The sequence below is a fragment of the Lutra lutra genome, chromosome 1 (genome assembly GCF_902655055.1).
Source record: "Lutra lutra chromosome 1, mLutLut1.2, whole genome shotgun sequence".
In the NCBI taxonomy this organism is placed as follows: Eukaryota; Metazoa; Chordata; class Mammalia; order Carnivora; family Mustelidae; genus Lutra; species Lutra lutra.
The window spans coordinates 197,679,421-197,697,478 of record NC_062278.1 but is presented as its reverse complement, the minus strand read 5'-3'; the positions used below and the strand labels follow the sequence as shown (position 1 = coordinate 197,697,478).

General features: G+C 36.7%; 1 protein-coding gene across 6 annotated transcripts in view; it reads right to left on the bottom strand.

The window, feature by feature from the left end:
* DNAH12 (dynein axonemal heavy chain 12) overlaps positions 1-18,058 on the bottom strand; it is a 224,768-nt gene that overhangs the window by 81,672 nt on the left and 125,038 nt on the right. For all 6 annotated transcript variants that reach the window (XM_047691438.1, XM_047691441.1, XM_047691430.1 and 3 more), the window contains 6 exons: positions 17,700-17,955; positions 15,577-15,876; positions 14,652-14,830; positions 13,382-13,574; positions 6,188-6,349; positions 1,559-1,753 (listed from right to left, as the gene is read on the bottom strand). In XM_047691438.1, coding sequence (XP_047547394.1) covers positions 1,559-1,753; positions 6,188-6,349; positions 13,382-13,574; positions 14,652-14,830; positions 15,577-15,876; positions 17,700-17,955 — 1,285 coding nt within the window. The remainder of the gene's footprint in view (positions 1-1,558; positions 1,754-6,187; positions 6,350-13,381; positions 13,575-14,651; positions 14,831-15,576; positions 15,877-17,699; positions 17,956-18,058) is intronic.

The window sequence follows — 18,058 nt, the reverse complement described above, 5'->3', positions numbered from 1 at the left end:
TAAGAATCTGACTTCAGCTCAGGTCATGATCACCATGGGACTGAGCCCTGAGTGAGACTCCCTGCTCAGAGGAAGTCTGCTTCCCCCTCTCCTTCCACCACCCCCACCCCGGCTTGTGCACTTGCGCGCGCGCTCTCTCTCTCGCTTGCTCACTAGCTCTCTCAAATAAATAGATAAAATCTTTAAAAAAAAAAAAAAAGGAAAGAAATTAGGGGCATCTGGGTAGCTCAGTCAGTTAAGTATCCAATTCTTGGTTTGGGCTCAGACCATGATCTCACAGTCATGAGAGATCAAGCCCCACATCAGGCTGTGTGTTCGGGGTGGAGTCTTTTTCAGATTCTGTCTCTCCCTCCCTACCCGTTTCTCCACCTTCCCAACCCCGCTTGCACACTCTCTCACTCTCTAAAATAAAATCTTTTTAAAAAAGAGGTATAAAATAATTTAGTCTATAATCTACAGTCCACATTGTATTGAACATAAAACAATTAAATAGAAGGTACCATGAAATACTATTCTCAAGAGCATAATTACTACTACTTCATAGTCTTACACAGGCAGTGACAATTTGCTTTATGATTAAGTGAAGTGGGAGCCTTCATCATTTGCTGTTAGTATGACTGAAATGATCACCCAGCTGGTCTTCCTCTCTTTTGTTTTGCCCTATTCCAAACCATCCACCATATGGTCTCCAAGGGTTTGGATCTTTTTCCTTTGAAATATATTAGTTAAATATATGTTAATGTTCCCAAGGTGTCTTCGGTATAAAACCAAATTCATAGGCACATTTACAAATTACCTTAGAACTCGGCACCCACCCAAAGCTCAGGCTTAACTCCTGCTATCCTCATTGCCAGTTTGCAGTTACACAAATGAGCCATGCCCTCTCTGCCGCTCTACCTTTGCACATACTATGCCCTTGTGATGGTTAGTTTTATGTGTCAATTTTACTATGGGCCATGGGGTGTCCATATATTTGGTCAAACACTATGCTGGATGTTTCTATGAGGTGTGCTTCCTGGGTCTCCAGCTTGTTGGCTGCAGATCTTCAAACTTGTTAGGCTCCATAATCATGTGAGCCAATTACTTACAAGAAATATATATATAGATATAACTATTGATATGGACAGATATAGATCTACATATGTGTATTTTTATACATATATACATGTAGGTTTATACATACTTTTATGTTTAACACATTCTCTTGGTTCTTAATATATTCCTTCTCTCTGTAACTAATTTATTTTCATACTTCAGAGATTCACTGTCCTAATAAGTATAACTTCTGCACACCAAGATTATAGCTCTTTTATATAATTGTAGCTGCTCATTTGCCAGCTGCCTTTCCTATCTTCCAGTCTAGAGTGTGAGATCCTTCTGGGGATCCTGTAGGTTTATCAGTCCCTGGCGCCAAGCACTATGTCTGTCATTAGAGTAAGTGATCAAGAAACATGTGCTGAATGGATATTAACAGAGCTGGAGTAAGATTTCAGAAAATTCTAAAAGATTTAGTTGCCACTGCCCCTCACCCGCCCACCGCTGCCCCAAAATTACAAACCTGGAACCAGTCAATGGTACAGCAATTGATGAGGGATGGGAACTGTCTCAAGCGATTTCTAAAGGCATCTCCGATGGGGCTAAAGGCCACTACCACATGAAGATTTTCTTTGCAGCGATTTACAAAGAAAGCAAACAGGGCCAAGGGACTGAGTTCATCATGTTTATTGCCAGCCTGAGCTATAGGACGAACACCCTAGGGAATAACAGAAAATAAAAACCTTATAAATGAAAATGGACAAGTTGATAATGGGATTAGTAGATACTGGAATATTAAGAATTTTTATTATAAATAAGTACCTTATAAATACCCTTAATTTTTTTTATATCAGTAGAATTTCTTTGATACAGTTTGTACTTAGAAGACTTCTTCCAACCCCATAATTTTATAATTTGAAAACAAATATCTGCTAAGAATTTAACTTATAAAGATACCCATAAAATGTTCACCATGAAAGAAATTAAAAAGAAAAAAAAAAAGTTCACCATGATAGATGTATAGAACCATAATTCAACATTGCTTATAAGAGGGAAAACAACCAAAACATCTACTGAAAAAAATTATAAAATATCCAAATGCTGTGATTTTTGTGTAACCATTAAAGGAGGTGTCTCAATGTATGTGGTAGGGCAAGATCAGCAAGATAAAATTAGAACTGCAACAGTGTGTATAATCCTCTTTGTTAAATTAAAAAATATTTAGGCACATGTGTAAGTACATACACACATTTTTATGGAAGCAATCACAAACTATAATGGTTACTTTTGTGAGATGGACTTAAAAGGACAGTATGAGAGGGAAGCTGTCACTTTTTATTCTGAACATATTTCTTGCTTTATACCATTCTTTTTTTTTAAATTTTGGACATTTTTATACCGTTTGCATTCACTCACTTTATTCTTACAACATTCGTATATTTTAATTTTTAAAAAATATTTTATTTATTTATTTGGCAGAGAGAGAGAGAGAGATCATAAGTAGCCAGAGAAGCAGGCAGAGAGGGAGGGGGAAGCAGGCTTCCCGCTGAGCCGAGAGCCCCATGTGAGGCTCAATCCCAGGACCCTGAGACCATGACCTGAGCTGAAGGCAGAGCCTTAACCCACTGAGCCACCCAGGTGCCCCAACATTCGTGTATTTTAAAAATGTTAATATAGTTGCCTGGTAATGAGATTACAGGGGCACTTCTAATTTTCTTTGTTCATCTTTACATGAGAGATGCATTTACTTGAGGTTGAACATCATGGCTCTGGAACCAAACTACTGAATTCAAATCCCAGCTTGTAGCTTATTACCGATATGACCTTGGGGCAAGTTATTTAAACTGTCTGTAACTTAATTGCCTCATCTGTAAAATGGGGAAAGAGTACCTACAGCAGAGGGTAGTTGAAGGATCGAATGAGTTATTATGTGTAAATAGTTGAGTAGTTCTTGTCGCATAGGTAAGGAACTATTAGTTTTTATATGCCACCTTTCTCCTTGTTCAGAGCACAAAAGATTTCAGAGTCAATAATTATCTTATAAATAGATTTTAAAAAGATTTTTTGATAGCAGATATCTGTAGACATATTTATTATGTACACACACACAGTGTTATAGCTACTACAATGTATTGGTTTCTAAAAGAATTCTCTATTTTAGATAATGTTCTGCTTTATGTGCTGGCTATATCCTTGGAAAATTATAAACGGACTCTGAATATGCATTCTGACAGTAATTCCCAAATTATGAATATTATGATCAGTGTCAGCCTATGATGTTATGTTCACATGGTCTATCTGCACTAACTCTGAGTTAACCCTGGGACATGCAAATAGAGAAAGGTAATGTCTGGTTGGAGCCATAAGAATAAAAGTTCAAGAAAGAGTGAGGATGGCAATATAAGTATGGTGGTTATTTATATAAAAAGGGTTAATGCTTCTAAGTAGATAAGCTTTCTGTGGGAATGTAATATCCACCTGGACCCGCACATATATTTTGGAAGCAGGCCTGATTCGGGGGAGTAAGAAAATGAGTTGTTACTGAAAAAATAATTAGACAAACTGAGTGAAACTTCACAGCAGTCAAGGGGAAGTGGAGTTGGAAACACACAAAAACCTGCATTAAAAAGGTTTAGAGCAGCTTTATTGATAACTGCTCAAACTTGGAAGCAACCAAGATGTCCCCCAATAGGTGAATGGATAAACTGTGATACTTTCATTCACTGGGATATCATTCAGAGGTAAAAATAAATGAGCTATCAAGCCATAAAAAGATACGGAAGAACCTTAAATGCATATTGTTAACTGAAAGAAGACAATCCAAAAAAGCTACATACTGTATGGTTCCAAGTATGTAACATTCTGGAAAAACTAAAATGATGGAGACAGAAAAAACAGCAGAGATTGCTAGGAGTTCGGGGGAGGAAGAGAGGCATAAATAGATGGAACTCGTGGCATTTTTATGTTAGGGAAACCATTCTGTATGATACTTAATGGTGAATACACATCAGCACTCATTTGTCCGAAAGTTGTAGAACGTACAGCACAAAAAGTGAACCCTAATGTAAGCTGAAGAATAATGAATTATGTCAAATATAAATGAGTATTTTTTTTAAATATTTTATTTATTTGACAGAGAGAAATCACAAGTAGGCAGAGAGGCAGGCAGAGAGAGAGAGGAGGAAGCAGGCTCCCTGCTGAGCAGACAGCCCGGATGCGATACGGGCTCCATCCCAGGACCCTGGGATCATGACCTGAGCCGAAGGCAGAAGCTTTAACCCACTGAGCCACCCAGGCGCCCCTAAATGAGTATTTTTAAAGGAACTGAGAAAATATCACTGAAAGTGATAAATAAGTCACTGTTTTATTGAGAAAGACACAGAAATAATTTAATTCCTTAAGGAAGGCAAATAGAACAGCGGAAAATGTAGGCCAGAAATGGAGGTCTGAAGCTTGAACTCTATTGCTGAAATCAGAGACATGTGCTGAGTCTGTAAGAGAGGCGCTCTAAGCAGTGCCCAGTCCGAGTTATAGAGGCCAATTGTCGGGAGAGAGGAGGTTTACACTGAGATCTTTGTCAGAGGGATGAAATAAGCAAAGTCCAGAACACGATCTCCAAAGTGGGATGTCCAGGGTAGTGCAGAATGTAGGAAGAAAATAAACAGAAATCCTTTCATATTACTTCTTCTATTTTAAAAAATCAGCATAAAGCAGAGAAACAGATACATGTCAGTACTCCTGAGTTTTGACTATGGCTATTTCCTTGTGGATAAATTAATCTGGTATTCATAGACTGGGGTGGAATGTAAAAGAAAGAAGTTCTTAAGGTCACTGTTGGGTCAGACCATAAGAAAATACTGAAGCAATGGAAGTTCTGTAGCAAAGTGACAAGATGAAAAGATAAATAGCTAAAGTGAGCAGGAAAGCTTGGCAAAGCTGAAGAAATCCCACTCCCCAAGGATGACTATTTCTTGGAAGGGAGCTTAGTGGATGAATTTATCCTACAAATTAGGAGAATCACCATTTTTCAACAGCCTTAGACACACCCTTGAAATCTCCCAGATAAAAGAGAGAACTCGGAATCTTTTCTTTATTCCTTTTCTCCTTCCCCACCCCAGGCCGCAAACTAGTAATGTCTCATTTATTGAGGGCATTCCAAGTACATGACACTTCATAAGAGCTTCATTTCATTTGATCTTCAGGCCTCACAACATCCTATATAGGAAGAAATATGTTGTATATATATATTAGTTCCATTCCATACAAGAGAAAAGCAGGTGTTTGAACTATTCTACTACAGATGCTAACAGTGGAAAAGATACAGAAAGAACATTCATTCTGGAATGAAACACCCAGATATGAATGATATATTCTACGAGTAATAGTAGTTATGGCAACTAGAAAGAGGCAAGTACTAGCAGAGATCTTCTGTAGGAAGATTAGAAATGGGGACTGAAGGACAATCTGAAGTAGTTGGCACTTCACAATTGTATTTTTTTCCCCCTTAATATTGTATTTATTTATTTGACAGAGAGACACAGCGAGAGAGGGAACACAAGCAGGGGGATTGAGAGAGGGAGAAGCAGGCTTCCCACCAAGCCGGGAGCCCAATGCGGGGCTCGACCCCAGAACCCCGGGACCACGACCCGAGCCGAAGGCAGACGCCCAACGACTGAGCCACCCAGGCGCCCCACAATTGTATTTTTTTTTTTGTCAATTATGTCACAAAGCATAATTCTCAGATCTATCAGAATTGTTAGGACAAGGAGTTTTACTAAAGCTTTTTAAAAATTTGCTAACCAGTGGTACACTATAACAGCTAATCAAGCAATATTTCAAAGCTATGTTTTTTCACATCACTGTAACCCTAAGATGTGATTTAAAATGTATAATCACTCTTAAACATGCTACATAAGATCAAACAGATGCAATTACCATCATTATGAAAAAAGGAATTATAAAAATTCTGTCTCATAACTATGGTAGAAGTGATTTGAAGTTTACCAAGAAAAGATGTATTAAAATAATATACTTTTAAGTTTTTAATTACCAAAATCCAATATGCAAGCTATAATTGTCCTGAAGAGCAGAGAAAAAGTAACAAGATAAGAACATTTCTGTGTTGGGAACGCCACTTCCTAAAAAGCATTACCTCCATCACTTCCTGCTTTTCATCAACAGCAAAAATGTTAGGTACTTCTCCCGTATTGAGCACACTGTCAATATCTTCTAGAAAGGCTTCCTCTTTAATCTGAATGTCGGTGATTAGAAAGACTGTCTTCTGGCCCCTCATGCCCACATTCCTTAATAGAACCTTAAAATAAAAATGCAATGGTAAGCAGAACGTGGTGAACGTGTGCTGTTCTTGCTTTCCCTGCCTTTCCCTTTTGGTAATGACATTTCAATTTTAGAGTGGTACCTCTCTCCACTTCTGGTGGGGTGGTGGGGCATTCCTATCATTCAGGGCCTCTACTTTTCCCACCTCCTGAGTGGGAGACCTAACTAGTCAGAGTTTCCCAAGCCCCCATACATAGTCATTGATTCAGAGGAGGGCACGATTTTAAGAGGGCTCCCTCACAGTCTTACTTCAGGGACTGAGATGGACTTGGAAACAGAAAGAATCTCTGTCACTCTGAGATGAAGGACATAAAGTCTAGTAATCTAGAATCTATAAATGCCAACTATGTTGCCTCATGGAGGAGTCTACTGGAGAAGGAACCTAATGGAGAAGAGTAGAGCCAGGAGACAGAGTAATTACTGAGGGGTTAATTTGAGGTCCTGAATTCAGACATGTCAAAGCCCTATCTACCTCTGGACCTTCTATCATGTAAGCCAATAACTTCATATTTTGCTTAAGTTAGTTTGAGTTGTATTTTGTTTTGTGTTGCGTTGTCAATTGCAACCAAAGATTCCCAATTAATATAAAGATATGGACTTGGGGGCATGGTGGAGGAGACTTGTTTAGGATGTTAGAACTGTTTGTTAAAATTCCAGAACTTGTAAGCAGATTTTTATACAGCATTAAAAATGAAATTATATAAACTTATAATTAAATATATTATGTTAACAAGGGTAACAAATCTCATCACTTCCTATTATACTTACCATTATCTATCTTATAGAAATTATTTACATCTATTATATACAGTAAAATACCATATAATGGTGCTCAAACACATAACTCTTCCCAACTCTGTTTTCAGTGACATCCATGGCAGGAGTTTGAATAATCCATGATGGGAATTTTTACACCAGAGAAATTGGCAAATGCTACTCGTCAAGAGGTTCTCCTGAACCCCCTGGAGAGTAGGGTGTTAGACATTTGCCAGTATTCAACTGGGTATATTTCAAGTGAAAACACATTACTACTCAGCAAATGATTTTTTTAAACTTTATTCTATTTTTTCAGTGTTCCAAGATTCATTGTTTATGCATCACACCCAGTGCTCCATGCAATACATGCCCTCCTTAATACCCACCACCAGGCTAAATGATTTTTAAGATAAACTGTCTCCATTTCTAAATTATATCTTTTAAGTATATCATATCATTTAAATAAATGCTGAATTTTAATATTATACAAAAACTGCTTTTCCCCATTAAAGCCATTCTTCAAAATACAGGTTGTTGTGTTCCTAGAAATACTTTTCTATCACCAAAACAAGTTTTCAAAGAAGTATTATATCTAATCATGTCAGCTTTATTTTTATAGCATTTAAAAAATTATTATATATATTTGGATATATTTGTGTGTATATATATTTGTATACAACATATATATATGTATACAAATATATATATATATGTTGTATACAAATATATATACACACAAATATATCCAAATATATATAATAATTTTTTAAATGCTATAAAAATAAAGCTGACATGATTAGAAGGGAAGGGTGGGGGGATGGGTGAGCCTGGTGATGTGTATTAAGGAGGGCACAGATTGCATGGAGCACTGGGTATTATAGGCAAACAATGAATCATGGAACACTACATCAAAAACTAATGATGTACTGTATGGTGACTAACAAAAAATATTATTATATACAAATAAATAGAAAGATACAATAAAAGCAGATTTAATTTATTGGCATAAGCATTGTTATACTTAAAAATCATATTCAAACATACAATGTGTGAAACTATTTCCAAACAGGAAAAGAGGGAACATTTCCAAAATACTAGGTATATGCCAAGAATCTTACATTTTATAATTTAATCATAACGACCTATGAACTAGGTGGTATTATCCAAATTTTACAAATAAAGTAACTAGGGAGTGACATTAGTCAGATAACAGACTGGAAAGCTCCAGGTCCTCATTGTCCCTGGAAGATACCAAATTAGCAATATACAGACCAAAATACCTTTGTGGAATCCTAGGAACTAGTTAAGGGGTATGGCACCCCTGTAAATGCATAAAAAAGAGAAGGAACAATTCAGAGAGTGTAAAAAAATTTACTATAATTTTCTCGCCCTAGCCTCTTCTCTCCTAGCATAGAGCAACACAGTCAGGAGGATACCGTCAATTCTTGGCTTTTCCCCTCACACAGAGGGAATAGACTGGACCTGCTTTCAGCATTCTGGCTTGTCAAGGGGCTGCCTGACAGACTGATTTTTGTCTCACCTGACTCAGGGTACTGACGGGAACAGAGCTTAGTTCTGATAGGAGATTGGAGACCACTGAAGACAGAGGCAAGTGCCCTCCCACAAGGGAGCATCAGTGACTCTGAAGTTCCACAGGAAGGTGCCAGGGGGACCAATAGGTGAGGGGAAGAAGAATACAGTACAGACCAAAACAAAAAAAGATCATAAGAAAGAGGAAATTAAAGTAGCTAAAGTCACCTGTATTCATGCACAACCCAAAAGAAGATTCAATCCCCCACAAGTTCTGAGAAGTCTCAGAACTTCTAGAACGGTGATTGGTGAAGGTTTCTCCCTGCATGAAGCCAGTTCATAAAGACTGGAGAGGTAGTAGTTCATCAAGTGCCCCAAACTTAGAAGATCACAAGATGTACAAGGAAATAGGGAAACATGACCCAAATCAAAAAAACAAAATAAACCCCAAGAAAACCAAAACAACAACAAAAACAGATCTAAGAACTGTATAACAAGAAATTAAAAATAACTTTTCAAGATGCTCAATAAAACAATGAATCTTGGAACACTACATCAAAAACTAAGGAAGATGTGGTCCATATACACTACGGAGTATTATGCCTCCATCAGAAAGGATGAATACCCAACTTTTGTAGCAACATGGACGGGACTGGAAGAGATTATGCTGAGTGAAATAAGTCAAGCAGAGAGTGTCAATTATCATATGGTTTCACTTATTTGTGGAGCATAACAAATAACATGGCAGACATGGGGAGATGGAGAGGAGAAGGGAGCTGAGGGAAATTGGAAAGGGAGGTGAACCAAGAGAGACTATGGACCCTGAAAAACAATCTGAGGGTTTTGAAGGGGCGGGGGGTGGGAGGTTGGGGGAACCAGGTGGTGGGTATTGGGGAGGGCACGTATTGCATGGAGCGCTGGGTGTGGTGCAAAAACAATGAATACTGTTAAGCTGAAAAGAAATTAAAAAAAAAAAACTAATGATGTGTTGTATGGTGATGAATATAACAGAAAAATTTTTTAAAAATTAAATTTAAAAAAAGGTGCTCAATAAGCTAAAAACAGAATACAGATAGACAACTAAAGAAAATTAGGAAAATAATGCATTGTCAAAATAGGAATATTAATAGAAATGTGAACACCTAAAAAATAACTTAAGAGACTTATGGGATATCATTAAGTGGACTATTATACACATTATAGGAGTATCAAAGAAGAAAAGAGGGGGAAAGGCAGAGAGCTTAAAGAAATAATGTGCCAAAACTGAAATCTGAGGATAGAAATGAACAAATGAGGATAGAAATAGAAATTCAAGAAGCTCAGCAAACTCCAACTAGAATAAACCCTAACAGACTCACACACCAAGACATATTATAATCAAACTGCTCAAAGTCAAATATAAAGAGAGATCTTTGAAAGCAGCAATAGAAAAACAGCGCTTCACATACGAGGGAGCTTTCATAAGATTATCAGTATACTTCTTAGCAGAAACCTTGTAAGCAAAAAGGGAGTGGGATAATATATTCAAACTGCTGGAAGAAAATGAAACTGTCCACCAGGAATACTATATCTGCAAAAGATGTCCTTCAAAAATAAAGAAAGAACTCACAGAGAAGCTGAGGGAATTTATTACCACTAGATGTGCCCTTCAAAATATGCTAAAGGGAGTCCTTCAAGTTGAAATGAAAGGATGCTAGACAGCAACACAAAGCCACATGAAAGTGTAAAGTTCTCCAGTAAATATATGGGCAAATACAGAATTCTATACTATTGTGATTTTAGTGTATAAATTCACTTTTAATTCTTATATTAGAATCTAGAATCCAAAGCACAAAAACCTTTATAAACCCTGATGTTAATGGGTACACAATCTATAAAGACATAATTTGTGACATCAGTAACATAAAGGGGGGGGGCAGATGTAAAGGAATAGTTTTTGTATGTGATTGCAATTATTATCAGTCTAAAATAGGTTGTTATTACTTTAAGATGTCTTACGTAATCACAGTAGTAACTCCCCCCCACCAAAAAAATCTATAGAGTATACACAAAAGAAAATGAAAAGGGAATCAAAGCATGTCACTACAATCAATCAACAAAACACAAAGGCAGGGAGTAAGAGAGGAAGTGAAGGACAAATTAACTACAAACATACAGCAAACAGTTAACAAAATGCCAATAGTAAATCCTTCCCCATCAGGAATGACTTTAAATGCAAATGGATTAAACTCCCCAATCAAAATACATAGTTTGGCTGAATGGATTTACAAAACAGGATCCAATGGTATGTGGCTTAGAAGAGACTCACTTTAGAACTAAGGACACAGGGGCTGAAAGTGAAAGGATAGAGATGTTCCATGCAAATGGCAACCAAAGGAGAGCAGGGTGACTATACTAATATCAGACAAAATCATCAGTAAAAAAAACTGTCTTAAGCGACAAGAAATATTATATAATGGTAAAAGGATCAATTCTTCAGGAAGATGTAACAATTATAAATATTTATGCACCGAACAGCTGAACTCCTAAATACATGAAACAAGCATTGACAAGAGTTGAAGGGAGAAATAGCAAAACAATAGTGGGAGATTTCAATACTCTACTTTCAATTAGGGATAGAACAACCAGACAAAAGATCAATAAGGAAAGAGAGTATTTGCACAACACTATAGGTCAGTTGGACCTCACAGACATATAGAGAACACGCCATCCAACAGCAGAATACACATTCTTCCCTAGTGCACATAGGATATTCTCCAGGACAGATGATATATTAGGCCAATAAACAAGTCTTAATAAATTTAAGAAGATAGATCAAGCATCTTTTCTAACCACAATGGAATGAAACTAAATCAGCAGCAGAAGGAAAACTGGAAACTACAAATTCACAGCAATTAAACAACACACTCTTAAACAACAGATCAAAGAAGAAATCACACAGGAAATTAGAAAATTTCTTGAAATCAAAGAAAATGAAGACTCAACATATCAAAACTTATAAAATGCAATAAAAGGGGGCACCTGGGTGCCTCAGTTGGTTAAGTGTCTGCCTTCAGCTCAGGTCACGATCCCAGTGTCCTGGGATGAGAGAGTCTGCTTCTCCCTCTGCCTGCAGCTCCCCATGGTCGTTCTCTCTTTTAATCTCTCATATAAAAAAAAATTTAAAAACATTAAAAAATCTTAAAAAATGCAGCAAAAGCAGTGCTAAGAGGGAAGTTTATAACTGTAAACACTTTACATTAAAAAAAGAAGAAAGATCTCAAATCAACAACCTAACTTTATACATTGTGGAACTTCAAAAAATGGACAAACTCAAAGCTAGCAGGAGGAAGGAAATAATAAAGATTAGGGCAGAGATAAACAAAGTAGAGAATAAAAAAATCAATAGAAAAGAATCAGTGGAACTTAGAGTTGGGTTTTCCTTTTTTTTTTTTTTTTTTTGAAAAAAAATCAACAAAATTGACAAAACCTTAGCTAGTTTAGAAAAAAGAGAGAAGGGGAGCCTGGGTGGCTCAGTGGGTTAAAGCCTCTGCCTTCACTCAGGTCATAATCCCAGGTCCTGGGATCGAGCCCCACATCAGGCTCTCTGCTCGGCAGGGAGCCTGCTTCTACCTCTCTCTCTGCCTGCCTCTCTGCCTACTTGTGATCTCTGTCAAATAAATAAATAAAATCTTTAAAAAAAAAGAAAAAAGAGAGAAGATTCAAATAACTAAAATTACAAATTTTTAAAAAGGGACATTACAACCCATGTCACAAAAATTAAAAAGGATTATAAGAGAATACTATTAACAATGGTATGCCAATAAATTGTATAACTTGGAATAAATTCTTAAAAACAAATGAAGAAACTAAAGTACAGAAAGATTTAGTAACATGCCCAAGATAACCGAATCATACAAAGTAGAAATTAAAACTGAGTTTGCCTAACTTTAAAGTCCATGTTCTTTCTACTAAAGAAGGCTGCTTTATCTATTGGTTTCAGTGGTAGAAATGTATCAAAAATTTCCCTCTAAAGTGAGAGGAGTAAAAGAAACACTGCAATTTTTCTATGTCTATGTAAACCTTTTAGGTATCAGCTTGGATCCTACCATTTCCACCTGCAAGCAACCCGTTCTTCATGCTAACTTTTAGGATGTAGAAATTTAGTATGTCAGGTGAGTACAAGTGAAAAAATCCAACAATAGCTTTCTATTTTTCATTTCGGATCATCTCCTTTCTGGATCCTGCAGAACCCTTGGCATGTGAGGACGAAGCCCCAGGCATGCACTCCAGTATTTTATTGGTTACTGGGAAAGCAACATGGTCCCAAGAAAGCTATTAAGATTGGACAACATGAACATCATCATCATTGCCAGGGCTCATATGAAACAGCCTCCTGGAAAACATACATTTGTCTGAAACAAGACCTCCTTGAACTGAAATAAAGATAGAATTGGCAGCAGCAGCGGATAAGACAAATTATAAATCCTGCTCTGCTGTGCATACCTTCCCTCAACTTCCATTTCCTCATCAGTAAAACTGAGAGGACCACCCCTGTTGCACTGAACTGTTTTATCTACAGAACAAGATCACGTATGAAAAGCACTTGGGGGTCAGCAAGCACAGTAACTGCTCATGGGTAACACTGTCCTCATCCCCAATGCATTCAGCATGCAGCTGTATGGGCTGGCTCTCTTCACGGCACTGATATTATTTTAGACGCTAGGTTTCATCCTAATTTTACCTTCAGATCCTCTCTCCACTCATTCATTCCATAGCTTTTAGAAACTTCTGGTTGGAAAATCTGCATTTTGGCCATAGATGTAGCCAGACGAGTTAAAGATTGACGACCACTGCCTCCAAGTCCAACAAGCAGAGCATTTCCACCAGACTGCTTTAGAATTCGACATATTCGTGATAAATGTTCCAATACATACCTATGAAATACCAATACTATTATTCTTGAAAATATAAATGCAAGTGTATATTTACATGTAATTATTATTTTATATTCTTGGAAGGATAGACTGTGCTCTCCTGTATGTTATCCCAATTTTAAAGGGGTAATCACCAAAAGTGTGGTTTTTCAAAAGAATTTAGAATTGGATCATTTGATGCAAAGGAAAACTAAGACACAAATTCAGGAAATGTAATATACAAATTATAAAAATAAGATGAAATTTTAAGTACTTATACTGGAAGCACATTCCTGCTTTTAATAAAAACATTTTTTCAGTCTTTTAATATTAGGCTTTATAGGTGAGAAACAGAAAATCAGGTCTTTACAAAATTAGAAATTTCAGTAAAGATATCCAGACTCACTAGTAATTAAAATTGGAGTCACAGTGGGATACCATTCCACTCACGTTTAGACTGGCAATACTTATCACACCTGGCAATTCTAAGTGTTGGCAAGGGTGAGGGACAATAGGAGCTCTTAAATAATCATTTCTGAAGACATTTCAGCCAAACTTAGGAAAGTAGAAGGTGAAGATGGTATTGTTACACACTATGACACAATAATTCCACTTTTAGGAATATAGCCTACAGAAATTCTAACACGTGTACCCAAAGAGACATGAATATTCAAATCTTTTTTTATAATTGCAAAAACCAGAAGTCCCCTAAAAGTCTGTCTCAGAAAAACAACTACATTGTGTTAGTAGCAAAAATTCATTTTTTTGGTGACTCTCACAAACAACAGAGAATAAACTTGAAGAATACATGCAAAATAGAACCGTGCATATATATGTTTTGGAACATACATTGTAGTAAAGTCCAAAGAAGCACACGAGCTTCCTTTTACTACTGAGGATATAATGGGGATGCTGCAGTCGGAGAGGGTTGGCTAAACAAGGGGTTCAAATAAATTGCTAATATTTTATGTCTTCAGCTGAGTGATCAGTACAGGGTTATTCACTACATTTTTCTTTATATTTTTTGGCACATTTTAAATATTTCACAGAAAAATTTTACAAATAGCAATTTCCACCATCAGTACCAAATGTAGGTACCTAAAAATGACAAGATTCATTCTTGTTTTGTGAGTTTGATTATACTCATCTAAGCATTGGTCCACAACATCACTAAAATGATGAATATTTGGAATTTCAACATAAACTCTTTCGTCTCCTTCAAGGTCAGGATTCATATAATCGCCAAACATGAGATTTCTCAAGTTCTCTTCAGTTATCTATAGAACGGAAATCAACAAGTTACAAAATTCATATTTTATAAATTTAAGAAAATGTTATATGAAATTTTGGTTTGTCCATGTTATAGGATGACTGTCCATTAAATAATTCTTTTAAACATTAAGATAGTAGACAATATATTATACAATGAATACCTGAAATTACATTGTATCCACCAAAAATAAAAAGAACAGAAATTTTTCCGTCCTATAAATTTCCCCTCCAGGGACTGGAAAAGTCATTCCGAGTGAGTAGTTACAAAGGGATGGTCACTGTGTTAAGCACTTTTCATTCATTATATCATTTAATCCCTATCATATGTGGTTTTACTCTTTTTTAAAAGATTTTATTTATTTATTTGAGAGTGAGATAGAGAGCAACAGCGAGAGCAAGTGGGAGGGGTGGGGGGTGGAGGGAGACAAGCAAACTGCACTGAGGGCAGAGCCCAACTTGGGGCTGATCTCAGGACCAGAGAATATGACCTGAGCCAAAATCAAGAGTGGGCTGCTCAACTGACTGAGCCACCCAGGTGCCCCATGGTTTTATTCTTTAAATAACTTCTGCATTACCTACATAATTCCTCTGAAGACAAATCTTCTCAAAATAAATACCTATCAATGAGGAAAGTTCAAAAAAAAATATGATTGTTACAAAGCAACCGTATTTTTTTTTAAAGATAAGTTGATTGTAATAATCCATGCTATTGTGCCATTTTAATTTGTTTACAATCACTAAATATACTCACTGGGGTGTTCTCCTTCCTCAAATGTGAAAAGACACCATCAAATGATTCTTTAAAATGGTCCTTTACCACAGCTCTGATTAAATCGAACAGCCAGTATCGATCATGGTCATTTACGAGGCGGTCATAAAACACGCGGAGAACCTCATGCACGAAGAGGCGGATCATGGTGTGCTTGCTCTGCACCGCCTCCTTCTCAATCAGTAAACAGCCCTGGATGACACGGGAAAAATCCCGCAAGTTGAAAGTGTAATGAGACTTCGTGGGAGTGGGCAAAAGATTTTCCATGGATTGTTTATATATCTGAATAAGAAAAAAGCAACAAAGCAAAAATAAAATGATTATAACAAGCGAAGTCATGTAACAAACAGCATCTTCTATACAATAATTAACTTACCAGATTATATTGGTTTGGGAAATTGTATAGTACCAAGTCTAGCATGACATTTAGCTTTTTATTTTGGTTTAGAAGAGACATTATGAAGTTGAGGGAACTTAAAATTACCAGATTCCATCCAAGCCCCAAAAGGGACAATGCTTTTATCTCCCAGTTATTACAGTTGAATGACCTGGGATTAAGTAATCAGCAAAAACTTTAGTAGAAAGTGAAACCAAGATAACTTATTTAGAAGCATTCCAAATGAAGGGGTGGATGAAACAATTTCCTTTTGACTACCCTTGACTTAAAACAAATCGATGTATTCTCTTCCTTCCCTTCACTCCTATTTTCTCTTTGCTGCTTCTTCATCTTAACTGGCTATCATACAGAAATAAAATACGATTTTACTATATGCTGAATTTACCAAATAAAGTTTAATATTTAAAGGAGGGTAAATTAAATCTTTTATAATAGAGCCCCCCTGCAAAAAAAAAAAAAAAAAAACCCAAGTGAAATTATTTTTTATTTATCTGTGTCCTATGATTCATCGCCCCTCCCCCTACCCATAGCTTCCACATGGTGGGTCTCAAATACTTCAAAGAAAAAAAAATCCTTTCCGTATCCCATTCTGCCTGGCCAACTCCCTTCTTTTTCCAGGCGATACCCAAAATACATAAATCATATCTTATAAATAGAAGCACTTTTCTGGTATCAAAATAAGTATTATAACTTGAATGTACTATCACTTTGCTCATAGTTTCTCTATTTTAACAGCACAAATTTTCTCTATTTTAACAGCACAAACAGAACAAGAGGGACACTTTAGACAGACACAATGCTCTTAGAAACCAATGGGATGAGTCTAGGAATTTTTGTGCTTCTTGTGGCACTGATCCCACAGTGAACCCACTTCATCCATCATCAAGGACTCCAGAAAAGCTCAGTTTAGTAACACCATCACTCACTTACCTTAGATACAGTTTTTCCTTTTACCATTAGTGATGAGGCTGGCTCTGGCATCCAAGCACTGGCAGATAACACACACTGAATAAGGCAAAGCCATTGGGCCATCTTTTGTTCTGTTCTCACCCCTCTATTTCTAATTTCACTGCTACTCCTAAATTATTTGGTATGGCTTAAAAAAAAAGTATGTATTCATAAGCTGCAGAAGTTTATTCGTTTCTTTCTTTCTTTCTTCCCTCCTTTCTTTCGTAGACTCCACACCCAACGTGGGGCTCAAGCTTATGACCCCAAGATCAAGAGTCACATGTTCTACCAAGTGAGCCAGCCAGAAGACCCTTTCTCTGTCTTTTTAAAGACAAACATGAAGAATGGAAGGAGAGAGACAATTAATGAACACCAGGAGAGAAACCTAACAATTAGGAAAACCCTCGTAGTACGGCAGATACTGACTCTACAGGATTTCCTTGGAACTACCCTGTGAAATAGGTGCTATCTTTCATTTTAATGGTTAAAATACTGAGTTTCTGGAAGGTCAAATTACTTTCTCTAGGCGACATGGCTAGGAAATAGCAGTCAAGGTTCAAACCCAGTTAGAGTCTCTGATTTCAAAGCCCATGATCTTCTGTTCTCACACCTTCTTAACAACTTCTCTGACACTGAAGACTAAAATAAATGGCTAAGGGAAAAGATTAAAAAACAAAAAAGAACCAAACAGGAAAAATGTGTAATAGTAAAATATATATATATATATATTTAAATATTTTCTATCACAGTATTTGCTCACCTCCATTGTCCCACTGACAATCTGGTTCCCAATTGAGAAGTACTCTGGAGGAAATTCGTGAGTCCTCAGGTAGAATGTTACAATTGATGAGAAGATTCGGACCATAGTTTCATCACTGAAGGTATTAATAGAGCAGATGTTGAAATGTCGAATAAACCGGGGAGTGACTGGATTTCTTCCACCACCTGGAGGGCCCATGGCAGCAATCAGCTGGATGTCAACTAGGGTGATCTTACTTGTGTCCTTAAGGTCATACCTTGAAAGCACATAAAAATTCCAAAGCAATTAGTTATAAGCCAATAAGATGGAATGAATTGCAGAACTGCCTAGAAACTTAATCTGATTTTAGCTTCTCTAAA